The following is a 16,027-nucleotide window of genomic DNA, read 5'->3' on the forward strand; positions in this document are numbered from 1 at the left end:
GATTGGAAAAGATGGTTGATGTGATTTTAATCTTCTTAAATTTATTAAGACTTGCTTTGTGGCATAACATATGATCCATCCTGGAAAGTGTTTCATGTGCACTTGAGAAGACTGTGTATTCTGTTGCTTTAGGATAGAATGTTCTGTATATGTCTGTGAAGTCCATCTGGTCTAGCATGTCATTTAAGGTCAATGTTTCATTATTGATTTTCGGTCTGGATGATCTATCCATTGATGTAAGTGGGGTATTAAAGTCCCCTACTATTATTGTATTACTGTCTATTTCACCCTTTAGGTCTGTTAATATTGGCTTTGTTGGGTGCATAAATATTTCCAAATATTATATCCTTTTTGTTGGATTCACCCATTTATCATTATGTTATGGCCTTCTTTGTCTCTTATTACAGTTTTTGTTTTAAAGTCTATTTTGTCAGGTATAAGTAAAACTACCACAGCTTTCTTTTGGTTTCCATTTACATGGAATATCTTTTTCCTTCCCTTCACTTTCAGTCTGTGTGTGCCCTTACATCTGAAGTGAGCTTCTGGTAGGCAGCACATAGAGGGGTCATGTTTCTTTATCCATTCAGTCACTCTATGTCTTTTGATTGGAGAATTTAGTCCATATACATTTAAAGTGATTATTGATAGGTATGTACTCATTGACATTTTGTTAATTGTTTTCTGGCTCTTTTGTAGTTCTGTTTCTTTCTTCTTTTCTTGCTCTCTTCTTTTGTGATTTGATGATTTTTCTGTAGTGATATGCTTAGATTCCTTTCTTTTTATCTTTTGTGTATCTACTATAGGTTTTTACTTTGTGGTTACCATGAGGCTTACATATAAAAACTTATATTTCTAATAGCCTATTTTAAGTTGATAACAACTTGAGTTTGAATGAATTCTAAAGCTCTATATTTTTACTCCCCCTACAATTTACATTTTTGATATTACAATTTGTATCTTTTATCTTGTGTATCCCTTAACAAATTATTGTAGTTAAACCCATTTTTACTACTTTTGTATTTTAACTTTCACACTAGCTTTATAAGTGATTAATCCACTATCTTTACAATATTAGATTATTCTAAATTTTACTATACATTTCTCTTTACCAGTGAGAGTTATACTTTCACATGTTTCCCTGTTACTAATTAGCACTATTTCTTTTCAGCTTAAAGAAGTCTTTTTAACATTTCTTGTAAGGCTGGTCTAGCGGTGATGAACATCTTTAGCTTTTGCTTGTCTGGAAAACTCTTTATCTCTCCTTCAATTCTGAATGACAACTTTACCAGGTAGAATATTCTTGGTTGACAATTTTTTTTATTTCAGCATTTTAAATATTTCATGCCACTCCCTTTTGGCCTGCAAAGTTTTTGCTAAAAGATCTGCTGATAATCTTATGGTGGTTCCCTTGTACAGAATAAGTTATTTTTCTCTTGCTGCTTCTAAGATTCTCTCCTTGTCTTTAACTTTTGACACTTTAATTGTAATGTGTCTTGGTGTGCATCTCTTTGGGTTCATATTATTTGCAGCGCTCTGGGCTTCCTGAATCTGGATGTCTATTTCCTCCCCCAAATTAGGGAATTTTTCAGCCTTTATTTCTTCCAATAAGTTTTCTGCCCCTTTCTCTCTCTCTCATCTTCTTTTGGGACCCAGATAATGTGAATTTTGGTCTGCTTGATCCTGCCTCTTAAGTTCCTTAAGCTATCTTCAAGCTTATCCTTAAGCTATTTTTGCATTCTTTCTTCTTTTTTCTGCTCTAATTAGTGAGTTCCCCTGCCTTGTCTTTGAGTTCACTGATCCTTTCTTCTGCTTCACCTAGTCTGTGGTTGAACACTTTTGGTGTATTTTTTAGCTTAGTTATTGTATTCTTCACTCTGTGACTTGTATTTCGTACTCTCTCATATTTTTTGTCTCTGTGTTGAACTTCTCATTGTGTTCACCCATTCTTCTCCTGAGTTTGGTGAGCATATTTATGATGACTGTTTTGATGTCTTTATTGGGTAAATCACTTAATCCTCATTTCATTAAGGACTATTTCTGAGATTTTATCTTCTTCTTTCATTTGGAACATATTGCTCCATTTTTTTCATTTTCCTTGACTCTCTGTGTTGTTTCTATGAGTAAGATAAAATAGCCACCTCTCCTAGTCTTGAAGGAGTGACTTTGTGTAGGAGATGAACCTTAACATTCAACCCTGCCCTCACTCTTGGTTGTCTCTTAAACCTTTGTGATTGTCCAAGCAGCCTATCTTATTTTTACGTGGCTCCTAGTAGTTGAGGTTTGCCAAGACCTATCAGTGACCCAAAGGGGAGGATCCCAGATAGCAGCTAGATTCAGGTTGATTGGAAGGTAGACCCTCAGGCAGCAGCTTTTGAAGTATGTAAATAAACACAGTCCTGTGGGACTGTAGGCATAAGTCCCACTGGCTACCAGAGCCAGGTGATCTAGACATATCTCCTGGGTGGTAGTCCCAAAAAATCAGGATGACAGACAAGTATACAAGTTCCTTTCTGGGAAATACTGGCCACTTGGAATGATGCCGAGGGAGAGCACAAAGGTGACATCCACCAGCCTCTGTTCGAGGAGTGCATCTAAGTAGGCCCCTAGATGTGTGCCAAATCAGAAGCCTGCCCCTCAGTTTGAAGCTCCAAGCAAGTAAATAGGCTTTTTTCCACAGAAAGACTGGGGATGTGTTTCAGTCTGCCCTCTGCACAGGTGCCCTGGGTGGGGATGGTAGCCAGCTAAGAAATGTCTATTTGTTACAGCCCCTTGAGATCCAGGAATGCAAGCCCTGCTGGCCACCAGAGCTAGCTGATCAAGAAGCATCCCTTGGGCTGCAGCCACAAAAATCAGGGCATCAGATGCATGTGAACGCTCCTTTCTGGGAGATACTGGTGCTCTGGAGCATGGCAGAGGGAGAGTGCAAATATAACACCCACCCGCTTAAGTATCTGGAGAAGATTACAGTGGGCCCACATATGTGTTTAATTAGAAGCCTGCCCCTCAGGCCTTAGTTTTCCCAATGTATGGGCTAGGGCTATTTCCTTCCTGTCATTTATTCAATTATTCACTTAATTATTCATTCATTGACTTATTCATTGTTGATAAAAGAGTTATTAGGTACCTACTCCAGAGAGACATTTTGCTAAATTCATGAGATATAAGGCACTTACAGACTTTGCCCCCAAGGAACAAACTTTGTAGTGAGAATTACATACATCAAACAAATACTCCCACAATTAACTAGATATTTATAATATAATTGGCATGAAAGAAAAATGGAGGCTTCCATGAGAGCTTATCATAAAAAGATCTAACCTTGCCTAGAAGGACCAGAAAATGAAAAAGTGAAATTTAAACTGAGGCCCAGATAATAAATAAGTGTTAGCTAGGTGTAGATGATTAGGGATGGGCCAGCTTTGAAGTAGGGAGATGACACATGGAAAGTTCTAAGGCACAAAACAGAATAGAGGAATCAGGGAAAGTCACTGTAGCTGGAAAATACGAAGAGAGGGAGAGAATGGCATGAGGTGAGTTCAGAGAGGTTGAGGTGGGTCAGATTGACCATGGCTGTGATGGCCATGGAAAGGAATTTTAACTTGATCATGGGAGAAATGGGGAGCCACAGGAAGGCTTTAAGTGGTGGAGTCTCATATGAGCTTTGAAGTTTTAAAAAGAGCCTTCTGGCTGCTGTGTAGACTAAGTCAGAGGAAGAAGGTGAGGACATGTGGAGTGCGGACACAAGAGGTATATACGGTTAGGATAGTCAGGAGGTGTTGAGGGTGAGCCTCCTCCCAGCCCAGGTGAGACGTAGCTTCTCTCAGGGTGGTGTGGACTAGGACAGGGTCAGGAGAGTCGAAGAAAGGAAATTGGATCTTAGATGTATTTTGGAGGTAGAATTGTCTTGACTTGCTGATGGATCAGATGTGGGAGTGGGAGAGAATATAGTCAAGATGACTCCTGGTTTCTGTTGTATTTGTGGGTCTTCTCATGATACAACTGAAAATCACATTCTTATACATAATAAAAAGCCTTATATTTTCTCGATAGTTTAGCTTTTATTATATTGTAATGGTTACGATTCAGGTGGCAAGAAAATCCTGTTTAACACCACCTGGGAAGAATTTGTTTTACCAGATTTGTCAAAGGAGCTCACAGTATTTATATTATGTGATGACTTCAGCATCGTAATGTTTCTCTGTGTTCCCTGCATCTCCATTCTACTTCTTCCTCATTTCATTGGGGGGTAGAGAATGCAAATTATGGCTTTCCAAACAAAAAAACATTTGCATGACAGGAGGCATCACATCTTCATTTCTTAACAGCCACTGCCTCATTTCCCTTAGATCCATTCTAATTTCTTTTGCCCACATGGCCCATTGGTCACTACTAATTCTCATGATTATATTGATATCTACTCCTGGCTTGCTCACACAAAGCACTATGTGGCTATGGCGTGTAGTCCTGGGTGGGAGTTGCTCTGTTTGCAAGACACAACATGGACCCTGGACCAGACATCGCCAGCTAAAATGTATAATCCTGATGCAAGCTCCGTGGTCAAGGCCTGAAAGTTGTTTTAACAGACATCTTCCTTGGCACTTGTATTTCTCCTTCTGAAGACTCTGATATCAGATTGTCTGGGTTTAAATTAATTCTAGGTCTTTCTTTTACCATTGGGGTGCCTTAGGTATTTACCTTATCTACTTCTTCATTTGTAAAAAGAGGACAGAATCAGGCAGTTGGGAGTATTGAATGAAACAACATATGGAAAGAATTTAGTGCTTAGCACATCGGAAGTACTCCTTATATGAGAGTTTTATTATTATTATTGTTTGGTGCTAGCACTTACTTTCTTTCCTTTTTTGCTCTCCCTGGTAATGACAGTTTAGAGGGCAAACGGTTTTCTCTTAGAAGAAAAGAAGATTCAAAGCAGACCCTTGTCCCCAAGTCTAGTCTTGCAAATAGGTCTTGCCTCTTTGTTGCTCTGGCCATGGGCATCACAGTGAAGAGAAGTTCTGGGCTCCCTCCTCCCGTGTGAGCTCACCTGAGACCTGAGCTCGGCTTAGTACCCTGTTCTTTCATTTAGCTGGCTCAATGTGGCCATCAATGTCCTGGGGACTGAAGCAAATATGGGCTCCTCAGCTTTCTATCTAAATGAATATGTTGGCTGGAGGCCACATGTTGACTAGACAGGGTCCTTAAGTAAGCCAACTAGCCTCTCTGAAAAGAGCATTGATGACTCTGATGACAAGAAGGTGAAGGAAGGGCAACAGCCCATCCAAAGCCTTTACAAGTTGGCCTTGGTGGTCTTTGCATCCACTCTCTCCAGCTGCCCCCCCGCCCACTTGCTGCCATCTCAGTCCACAAGCCCTGTGAGGGTGTTGTCTTTGCACCAGTTCTCTCTCACGTAATCTTCTTAAACATCCTTGCCATCTTTGACTTACAAATTCCCACTTATCCCTCAAGACTCAGGTCAAATGCCATTTTCTCTGAAGTCTTTTTATTGGTTCATTCCAGAAATATTTATTAAGCAAGACACCGTGTTAGACATATGAGATAGAGCTGTGAACAAGATGGACAAAACTGCAGCTCTCGCGATGCTGACATTCCAGTGGGACAGACTGATAATAAACAATTAAAAGAACCATAGAGTGTCATGCTGTGATAAGTGCTATGAAAGACCAGAATAGGAGGGCAGGTGTGGGGGGAGTGGTGGAGGGAGCTGCTTTCCAAGGAGCTATTTTTGAACTGAGATCTGTAGGATGAGAAGAAACAAGCAATGTGAAGAGCGGGGGTCTTGATGCACAAACAAGCTGGTTTTGTTTGAATAACAAAAAGGAAGTTAGCATAACTAGAACATGACGAGCAAGGGGGAAGGCAGCAGAAGAAGAGATCAGAAAGATCTCAGGTAAGGAGTTCAGATTTTATTCTGAGTGAATAGAGATGGGGGAGGAAGTCTGATTTTGTATTTGTAATAGCACTCTGCTATCTGTGTGGAGAATGGATGGGCGAGAAGAGAAAAAAAGAGAAAAGAGGGATGGAGGGGAGAGAAGCAGGGAGCCTAGTTAGGAGGTTCCTGCAGTCCAGGATGGGGATGATGGTGGTTTGACCCCGGATTACAACTATGGACTGGGTAGCAGAGCATTTAGAGATGTATTGTGGAGGTGTGGTTAATGGGGTCTTGCTGAGGGATTGAATTTAGGGGTGAAAAAGGAGGAATCCTAGGTTTCGGGTTTGAGCAACTGGGTGGATGGATGGTACTGTAATGATGGGAGAGATTTAGTGGTACTGATGTTTAGGGAATGGGGAGTCTGAAGTCTATTTTGGACGTGTTAATTTTGAGATGCCTATTAGACATCTGAAGGGAAATATCAAGTAGCTATTTGGATCTACAGATGTGATTCTTGAGGGAAGAGATCAGGAATATAGATATAAACACAATCTCCCCCACCCCCAGCATGAATAGTGAATTTCTCCCTCCTTTGCAGGGTTATATTAAGATCCCAAGAGATCCTAGGTTCTCCTACTTCTGTAGGTTCCACATCATATCAAACATATCAAAATTTACCTTTATCCTACATTAAACTTAACTATACATGATTTCTTAAGAGTTGGGTTACAATTGACTAGTTTGGCATATTGCATTTGGTAGATATTTAATTAAAATATCATTTGATTTTGCACATTTTAGAGGTAACTCTTTTTTTTTTGGTTAGGAAGATTGGCCCTGAGCTGACATCTGTTGCTAATATTCTACTTTTTGCTTGAGGAAGATTGGCACTGAGCTAACATCTGTGGGAATCTTCCTCCATTTGGTATGTGGGATGCCACCACAGCATGGCTTGATGAGCAGTGGTTAGGTCCATGCCAGGGATCTGAACCTGTGAACCCTGGGCCACCAAAGTACAGAATGTGAACTTAACAACTAGGCCACTGGCCTGGCACCAGAGGTAACTCTATTTTTAATGTTTCACATTATACATTTCTGGATGCTCTTGGAACACTTGTAGTGTAAGGGCATGGGACCTTAACTGGTAAAATGAGCTTACCCCTGTGGACTTCCAACAATATTTTTTAACTTAAACGGCTTCATATTATAACCATGTGTTTTTGTGTCTGTTTCCCTCATTAGACTACAAGCTTGAAGAGAGCAAGAAGGACCTCAGAGCTTGGTATGTGACAAGGACTCAATGTCTATTTATGGAAGCAATTAATTTGAGCTCATAAGGAGAAAGAGCCAGGTCCAGGGATACAGTGCACTTTCTATCTGCACTTGGGAAAAGGGCTCTTCCTCCTTGCCTCGCAACATATGTAATATGGACTTGTTTCTTCTTTGGCACTCTTAAAAAGGAGGCAGTGTTGTGCAGAAGGTCGATGCTATGGGCTTGAATCCCAGCCACACCCCTTACTAGCTCTGAATCTTGCATCAGGAAGTTAATCTCTATAGGCCTCTGATTTTTGTGTGGGCCAAATTAAATAAAGCCATTTTAGTAAAACTCTGTCAGCCTTAAAATGCTGTGTTCTTAAAATAATGTATTCTTTTCTAAAATGAAAAACGATGTTATAATTCAGGCCTCAAGGAATGTTTCTGGAAATTTCTAGAAGTGGGAACGCAAAATATCTCTTGTTGCCTGACACCTCGCCCTGAAAAAGTAACAACTGGCCCCAAACAATGGCCCTTTAGAGAGATCCTGTAAGAAAATTCTTCAGTAATAAGGCAGTCAAACATCCTTTTAAATCACTTCAGGTAGCGAGTGGAAGGAACTGCTGGCAGCCCCAGCTCGCAGACTGGCCCTCTGATACCTAGTGATGCTGCTTAACTGTATCCTCCTTGCCCAAGAATTGACTGTGGGCCAGATCTTTTCCTCTTGTGACGAAGAGGAGACATGATTATATGGGTTACAGCCCCATTTCTAGGTGCCAAGTAGCTCTAACGAGCCACAGTGAAATTAAGTCCATCTTGGCTATGCCCTGCTAAATTTGTCAATGGCTCCAAAGTATTCCCAAGAACTTCAGATTTTATGGGTTTGCAGCAAAAATAATATTTGGAAATGTATGTCAACCAGGGAAGAGAAGCAGGCTTATACTTTCTGTCATCAACACGTACTGAGTTGGGGCCCAGGGCCCAGCTTGGGCCAGGTGAGGTCAAACTGCAGCTGGCCTTTGTGCTCCCTCTGCCATTTTGTATTAGAGGATGGAAGGGGGGAGTGTTGAACTGCTCAGACCAGGGTTTAAAATTGCCTCCAATTTTCTCCATATTCATCATGCTGCTGTCATTGCCCTTTGTGTGATGCTGAATGACAATATGAAAGCAGGTAAGAATGCATGCCTACTTATATTTTAGTTCCATGATATCCTTTTTACATGAGGGGGATAATGTGTTAACTATTTCCAGGCTCAGATGTGCCTAAAGTATTGATCACTTGACTGAGAAACTTTAATTTAGTGGTTACTACAGCAATTCTATCCCTTCTCTAGCAAGTACTCAGTTTGCAAGTTCCTTAAAATGAAGGGTAGATTGTTGAGCGGAATATGATGAATCTGATGGAAGATATCAGCAGTGTGATGATAAGCCCCTCATACTGGAAAGTGAGAAAATTTTCATCAATCCACAGATGGATACTGATGATTAGCAAGGTCTTCCTTGGGTGTGGGAGTTGAGGAGGACAGGCACAGTATCCGTCTTCTGGAAAATGTTAAAATGTAGATTCTTCTTGGCTAATCCATCAAATAAATGTTGACTCATTGTCCTTTGTAGCAACGGACTAATTAGATTAAATCCATTAAAACAGTTCACTGCTCCCCTGAACATCCCTTACGCAGCAAGTTCGCTGGTAATGTTCCTCCTGTTCTTGTCCCAACTGCTTTAGTGAAGCCTTAGCCATCCTCCCGGAGCCAATTCCAGTTCCACCTGCTCTAGGAATCTCGCTCTGACCAGTCCAATTCAAAGGAATTTCTTCTTGTGAAATTAACAACTTAGTGTCCTGTTCGAGATTTAGAATTCACTACTCGGTGTTAACTGTCTTACTGTTAAATTTTGTTTTTATTTTTCTGAGTTGGATTATGTAACCTCAATCAATTGATTTCAAGTTTATATGCCTCAGCTCTCTCATTTGTAAACGCAGGATAATACATGTACCTCTGCTCCAGAGTTCTCGTGAGCATTGAGAGGTTGTATTTATATCAGTAGTATATACTCTATATTCTCATATTTGCAGCACATAGTAAGTGGTTAATAAAATTAGTTTCTCCCCGTCCCTGTAATGGGACTTCTTGACAGCAGAGACTCTCTCTTGCACTTTTTGTATCCCCAGATCTTTAATCCTGACTCAAGCTCAATTTGTTTATTGCTTTTGCTGATTTCCCATTTCTTTTCCCAGAAGGCAGGGCACTGAGCCTTCAAGGCTGCAGACTGCAACTCAAGCAGGGTTCAAAAAGATCTATAATCTATCGCTGTCTTCTTTTTGCTACCTATTCAGTCCCACGCCATGTCACGTACGAGAGGTTTATTTTAGACAAAGTCATCTTCTGTGCATCCAGGGATACAGCTGCTGTCAATTTTATACAGGCTATCAGCAAAGCCAACAAGGCCGTCTGCTCTTTAAACAGCTTTCATGCTCGCCACCAACCTGTGCCCAGCCCCTTGGTCCCCACCCCTCCACACACCCACTGGTGGAAGTGTGGGAGTCCATGACCTGGGGGAAGCCCAGGGAAAGAGCCCAGATGGCCAACACACTGGAGGTGGCATCTGCACAATCTGATAGAAACTGTACCAAGCTTTCATAGATCTTTTTTCACAACCTGCTTTCTAAAAATGAGATTTGACATATATCCATGACCATATCTAACCTGTCCTTTTCTTAGATTGTTCTGCTACTTTCTCCCTCCTTTTCAATTCCCACCTCTGCTCACCCTTTCTTCTCCATCTTTATTTAGATGTTTCACTCATCTCCGCCTTTTCCTTCACATTCAGCTTCTATGTGGAAACAGAGAAGTTTCTCATCACCTCACCCTTTCAGAGATGTTTACACATCGGTATGAACAGATCAAATAAACAGGAACTTAGGTTAATTTAATAGAAAAAATAAAATATGGAATAACATTGATTTTGGCCAGTATCAATTACAACCATTCTACTATATTTTACAAAAAAACAACTGAACATTTTACACATGTACAGTATTTTTCAGTAAAAGTGGATTTGGATTTAACAATGGATCACTAATTAAAAATAAAAGACAAAAGAGAACAGAAGATAGGACTTTCGTCTCTAGAAGGTTAGAGCATTTGTTAAGTCTCCAAACTTTGTACTATCTATTACATATATCTCATTATGAATATATATATTTATACATAATATATAACATTAACTTAAACTTTGAAAGCATTATGTTCTAGTTAATAATATTCTGTAGATAAACGAGGCAGTAACACACTAGTAGTTAAACCAGTATTTCCACGATGTGCGCCTGCATGGTCAGTGGGAAATGGAACACACATTGGTGGACCCCAATGAATTTGGCTATCATATTGATGGTTATTGTCTACGAACACAGACATCATTTTTAACTTTCCTACCATAGTAACTTTGTGCCTCAAATATTATGGGCCGGTTCAGTTAAATGGATTCCTTGGCAGGCAAATCTGGTTTCTCCATCTGCTTGACCTTGCTTTAGGCTCGTGCTTACATTTGTCCATTTAGAGACTGTGCCCTTCAGTTTAAGACTTTACATGCTATACCCAGGATTAACCTGCTTTCTTTGGGTCAGAAGGGCCTGTAGTGTCATGAAGAGGAAAATTGCTCAGCAAAATCAGTTGATTCCCTAGTTATTTATGAATCATTATGTGACTCAGTATCACTACAATGCTATTAAGAGGGTCATTAGACTATTTACTTATTATTCACCTTGGGTTGGATGTTAACTTGGATGTCTAGGAATATTTTCAAGGTAGGCTTTTTACCAGCTTACTGCTTGGATGGGGACCTTAGCATCCACTTCCCAGCTCTTTCCCAGGATAATCTATGTTAATATCATTCCTCTTCTCAGCCGTGAGGCCAGTGACATCTTGGCAGTGAGGCTTTCAGAAGCCTAAAGCTTGCAAGATGGCTGGTCACTCCCAAAGCAAATGAGGTCACCAATGGAGCTTTGATATGAAAAATGAAGAAACTTGGTCTCAGTCTATCCTCCCCTAAACAGAGAAATCCAGAATTGGTAAAATGATCTATCAGGCTTCCTTATTTCTCACCACTGATCCAAAACAGTTTTCACATAATTCAGTCTGCTAGATTCCAAGATGTGTTTGGGGAGTCATAGAAAACCAGTGAAGATATTTCCAAGAAAACAGATCATCTCAATGACATTCAGTGGACAGGTGTGTCATAGCACGGTTACAGAGGGACAGAGGAGTGGGGAAATAACAGAACCAGGAGGGTACGATCATGCCGCTCATATTCAATTTCCAGTTTTATTTTCTTAAAATGACAAGATGAAAAAATTTCTAATAAGCACCATTGAAAAACGTTGCCCGGCCAACTTGGGCACGAGCTTAAATATTATTTAAATAAATTCCATTTTTTAAAAAATACAGGACCTTTTAGAAACTTTTGACTCCAGGAAGACATTTCCTGCAATATATCCAAAATGCTTCCCATCAGCACAAATGGAATTTCTGATGGCCTTTAAAAAAAACGCTATGGGGATAATGGCTAGATAGCACCAAGAGATTGTGCAGGGTTTACAAAGTGAACACTCTGGATCTCGGGGGAGCTGGATCAGTCGCAGCTATTTTGTGTAACTTTGCACTCTGTCCATCACCAATTTGACTATGCAGAGCAATCCCATTTGACTAGCTGTGTGTAAAGAAAACCCAATCTACAATGGAAAAGCCACTAGCAGCAAGTCTATCTGATGAAACCAGTGGAGCAGACTTATTGAGTGGGTATAATGCCAAAACCAGCGCATAATGCATGAAGAAAATTATGTGTGGAAAGTATCAATGTTCAACTGTGAAAAAACTAAGACAAACAACACTGAACACAACTCTGCGGGATGTTCTTAATGCCCTTTGGTCCAGTTTTCTGCCATTTCCCCCAACGGTGGACTCAAGCATGAAAAATGACTGACGCAAGAGCTTTCTGTTTCGTTTTGATCTACGCCTGCTCTTGGGATGTTTCTGAAAGGTATTTTTAGGCGTCTCAAAGGGGAAACAAGCAAGTAAATGCAAAAGGAAAAAAATGGACCTTCAAAACGAGGGCAGGAAATCAAATCTTTACTTTAACGTCAAATTTTGGCATCAAATGCTTTGGTCATACAATACTGTCTCTGTGGTTCTGGCTGTTTAGCACTAAACACCCAGTTATAAAAGGTAGGCTTGTTGTAGGTTTATTTTTTTTTCCATTTAAGTTCTGACAAAACAGTTCACCATCTCCCTGCACAAATTTGAGAGAGAGAGAGAAAGAGAGCAAGAAAGAGAGAGGTGGCTTGCTTTTTTTTTTTGCTTGTTTTTTTTTTCTTTTTAATAATAATATGGAGTAATCTATAAGTCTACAGGAACAAAGAAATCTAGGATGGCAGCTCAGCCTTGGAATGTACATGTTTTGCAGCAAAGTTGTTGAAGAACCTTCCGTTGGCACAGATTGTTCTTTTTCACTAGCATACAGAAGCCTCCTTCGGCCCAGGACTCTTCCGTTGCTTTTCCAGGAAGTCAGCATGAGAGGGGGGGAGTTGAGGACGTGAGCAGCATGATGGACACACACGGGAGAAGGTTTTGATTGGCCAGAGAGGTAGATTGAGGGATTGGAAGAGATCATTCAGGAGTAGTCAACAAGGAGGAAATTGGGTCCACCCAAAGTGATTTCAGTCAACAGCATTGTTTTTCAAGGAGAGACATTGTAGTCCAACGGGAAATGTGATTGGTATCCATTTATGAAAGGAAAAAAGGTTAGAAAAAGAATAAATTAGCAATCAATAATAATATAAGCAAAGAATTTTTATTTTTAGAATTATCTAGAGCAGAGAGCATACAGTCATTTATACTATATTTCATTGAATCCAAGACACTTGGACTACTTAAGTACTATCACTGATACTGATACTTAAGTACTATCAAGGAAAAAAATGCGTATTAAAGGGTGACACAATATTCACTTATCAGTTAGAATTTTAATGCTTATTGAAAGTATTTGTTAAACTTATATAACAAACTGTTTTATTTCTCTGCATATGCAATAACTCTTCCTTTGAAAATTGAACAGTTTAATTTTTTGAAGCTATTTTGAACTGCACTTAAATTCAACACAAGTAGTAACCATGTGCCTAACTCAGTTGACTAGACAGCTCTGTGACTAAGTCACAGGCAATGACAACTACATCACATCAACCTGCTGGTCAGAAGCAGCTGCAAGCTGCCATGAACTATAAGATGCATCTGATTTCAGAGATGTTAAAATGTAAAAAACATATGTCTTAGAATCACTGAAATATGGCAGTTGGAAGAGAATAAATAGCACATCCCTAAATGCAACTGCCACGTGATCTGAAAAGGCTGGTGAGCCATCAACGATCTCTTTATTTAACTGACCTGAAAATGGACTCATCTCACAAATTATGGCTCCTTTTCCACTTTTGCCCACAATCCTGACACTCCACTTTTACCAAAGTGCCACTGGGCACAATTTATCCCATGCTTACAAGGCTTCATGGAAAGCAGTTAAAGCATCACAAACCTTGAAAAGCCTGGTACCAAGTGCTATGGGTGAAAACTTCAGGTCACAGTGTTATCTCCTGGGTCAGTCACTTAAAAATCTTCCTCCATTTTCAGGTTATGAACTTAGGAAAATTCTGGTCATATTCAGATACAGGGGAACCCTGTTTTTAAGGAAGGGTAAGGAGCACTTTCTGGTAACTAAAAAGGGATACTTACACGGTCCTGGGGGTGCCATCACCCCATCCTCTCACCCCAGTGTTGTGTGGTGAGAATCGGCCCTGGCCAAGAAAACCTTGAACACAGAGCCTGAGTGGGTCTGCCATCCCTGCCAGACCCGTCATACATCAGAAAAGCTATGAAGATGCAAAGTCACCTATGACGCTCCATGGTAACGAGACCATAAATCATGTTCTGTCAGTGCCATTGCGTGCTCAGTTCTTTTTGATATCTTTCTGAGATTCCTAATAGTGAGTTGTAGAATAACCATATGAAGTCAATAATAGTATTCTCCTCATTTTTTACAGATGAGGGGAGTGAGGCCCAGAGAAATTCACAGCCTGTTCAAGGTCTGGAGCCCGGATATGAATGACAGCATTCTGACTCCTGAATCTACATTCTCCCAACCACAGCACTATTCTGCCTCTTGTGAAATTTCTAGAAGAGAAGCCATTCAAAAGAAGACAAAGAATAAACCCAGGGGAATGATCTTATCAAGGAAGACTGTTCCAAATGCATACTTTCTTTTTTACTTCTGTATTTTTATACCAATCCAAAGATGTTTAGAACAACAATGGTTTAAAACAATTTCTTTCTACATCATTGAGACGTATTGCCTACATAAAGTCTAGGCACAAATTTTAGGGCCCCCTCAGCATGAATTATAATAAGAGTCAAAGTTCACAAAATGTTGGAGTTGGAATAATCTAAGTTCATTCATTTTTCAGATGGGGAAGCTGAGGCTTAGAGAAGTGAGGGAACTTGGCATTTGCCAAATTATCAGGGAGAATGGAGTAGTAGAGGTTCCCAAAGCTGGCTGCAGATTAGAAACACTTAGGAAGCTTCTAAAACTGTCCCTGCTCAGGCTGCACCCCAAGACCGATTCACTCTGAATTGGAGAAGGTGTGAGGTCCTGGCATTTTGGCTGAGAGTCACTGGTGCAAAGGAAAGAAAAATGGACCACCCTTCGGAAGCCTGAAGTTCTATACTTGGTTCTACTGTTATTTCCTAGCCTCATGGATTTAACGAAAGATTCAGATGCCATTTCATTATTATTCACATATGAAAATTATAAACAATCCAAATAATAGAGTGGCAATGAACTGTGGCATCTCCACATGAATTTTATGCTGTTATTAAAAGTGAAGTCTCTGAAGACTTTGTAAAAACATGGGATTCTGTTTATATCTAGTGCTTAGTGCCAAAAGCAGGATACAGAATTCCATGTTCATGATTTTTAAAAAATTTGGTAGAAAGTACAAATGGCAAGAGACTAGAAAATAAATACATCAAAAACTAATTGCAAAAGGCTACATGCTGTATGATTCTAATACAGTCATGCACCACAAAACATGTTTTGGTCAATGATGGACTGCATATACAACCATGGTCCCATAAGATTAGTACCATGTAGCCTAGGTGTGTAGCAGGCTGTACCATCTAGGTTTGTGAAGTACACTCTATGATATTCACATAACAATGAAATAGCCTAATGATGCATTTCTCAGAATGTATCCCCATTGTTAAGCGACACATGACTGTATAGGACATTCTGGAAAAGGTAAATCTATGGAAAAGTAAAAAAATCAGTGGCTTCCAGGGAATACAGGGGGGAAAGGATGGACAGGCAAAGCAAAGAGGAATTTTAGGGCAGTGAAACTGTTCTGTATACACTACAGTGTAATGGTGGATACACGTCTCTGTATGTTCTATGGGTTTGGACAAATGTACAACACCAAGAGGGAACCCTAAAGTACACTGTGGACCATGCATGATAATGCTGTGTCAGTGTAGGTTCATTGACTGTAACAGATGTACCACTCTGGTGCAGGATGCTGATAGTGGGGGAGGCTGTGCCAGTGTGTGGGGTCGGGGGATATACGGGAACTCTCTGCAATTTCTGCTCAATTTTGCTGTGAATCTAAAACTCTAATGTTTTAAAAAACAAAGTTTCTTAATCAAAAAAAGTTAACTGGCGCCGTCTTGGCCAGTAGGACTATGTGATTTATTTCTTCTTGCAATGAAAAATACCCCAAAAAACAAAAACCAAAACCCATTGAGGGCATAAGTTCAAGGTGAGCAAATGCCGGCAAGATATCAGGCA

The 16,027-nt window shown here is 40.1% G+C and overlaps 1 protein-coding gene across 5 annotated transcripts in view; it reads right to left on the minus strand.

The window, feature by feature from the left end:
• The window catches only part of PCSK5 (proprotein convertase subtilisin/kexin type 5), a 436,496-nt gene that overhangs the window by 142,087 nt on the left and 278,382 nt on the right, over positions 1-16,027 (minus strand). Inside the window, exon 21 of one of the 5 annotated variants that reach the window (XM_008515634.2) lies at positions 12,383-12,692. The exons of 3 other annotated variants lie outside the window; for them this stretch is intronic. In XM_008515634.2, the coding sequence (XP_008513856.1) occupies positions 12,577-12,692 (116 nt within the window). In that variant the 3' untranslated portion in view covers positions 12,383-12,576. Of the gene's footprint in view, positions 1-12,382; positions 12,693-16,027 lie in introns of those variants that run through there. One more of the 5 variants, XR_011531551.1, reaches the window with a different exon arrangement.

Source organism: Equus przewalskii, chromosome 22, assembly GCF_037783145.1.
Source record: "Equus przewalskii isolate Varuska chromosome 22, EquPr2, whole genome shotgun sequence".
Lineage (NCBI taxonomy): Eukaryota > Metazoa > Chordata > Mammalia > Perissodactyla > Equidae > Equus > Equus przewalskii.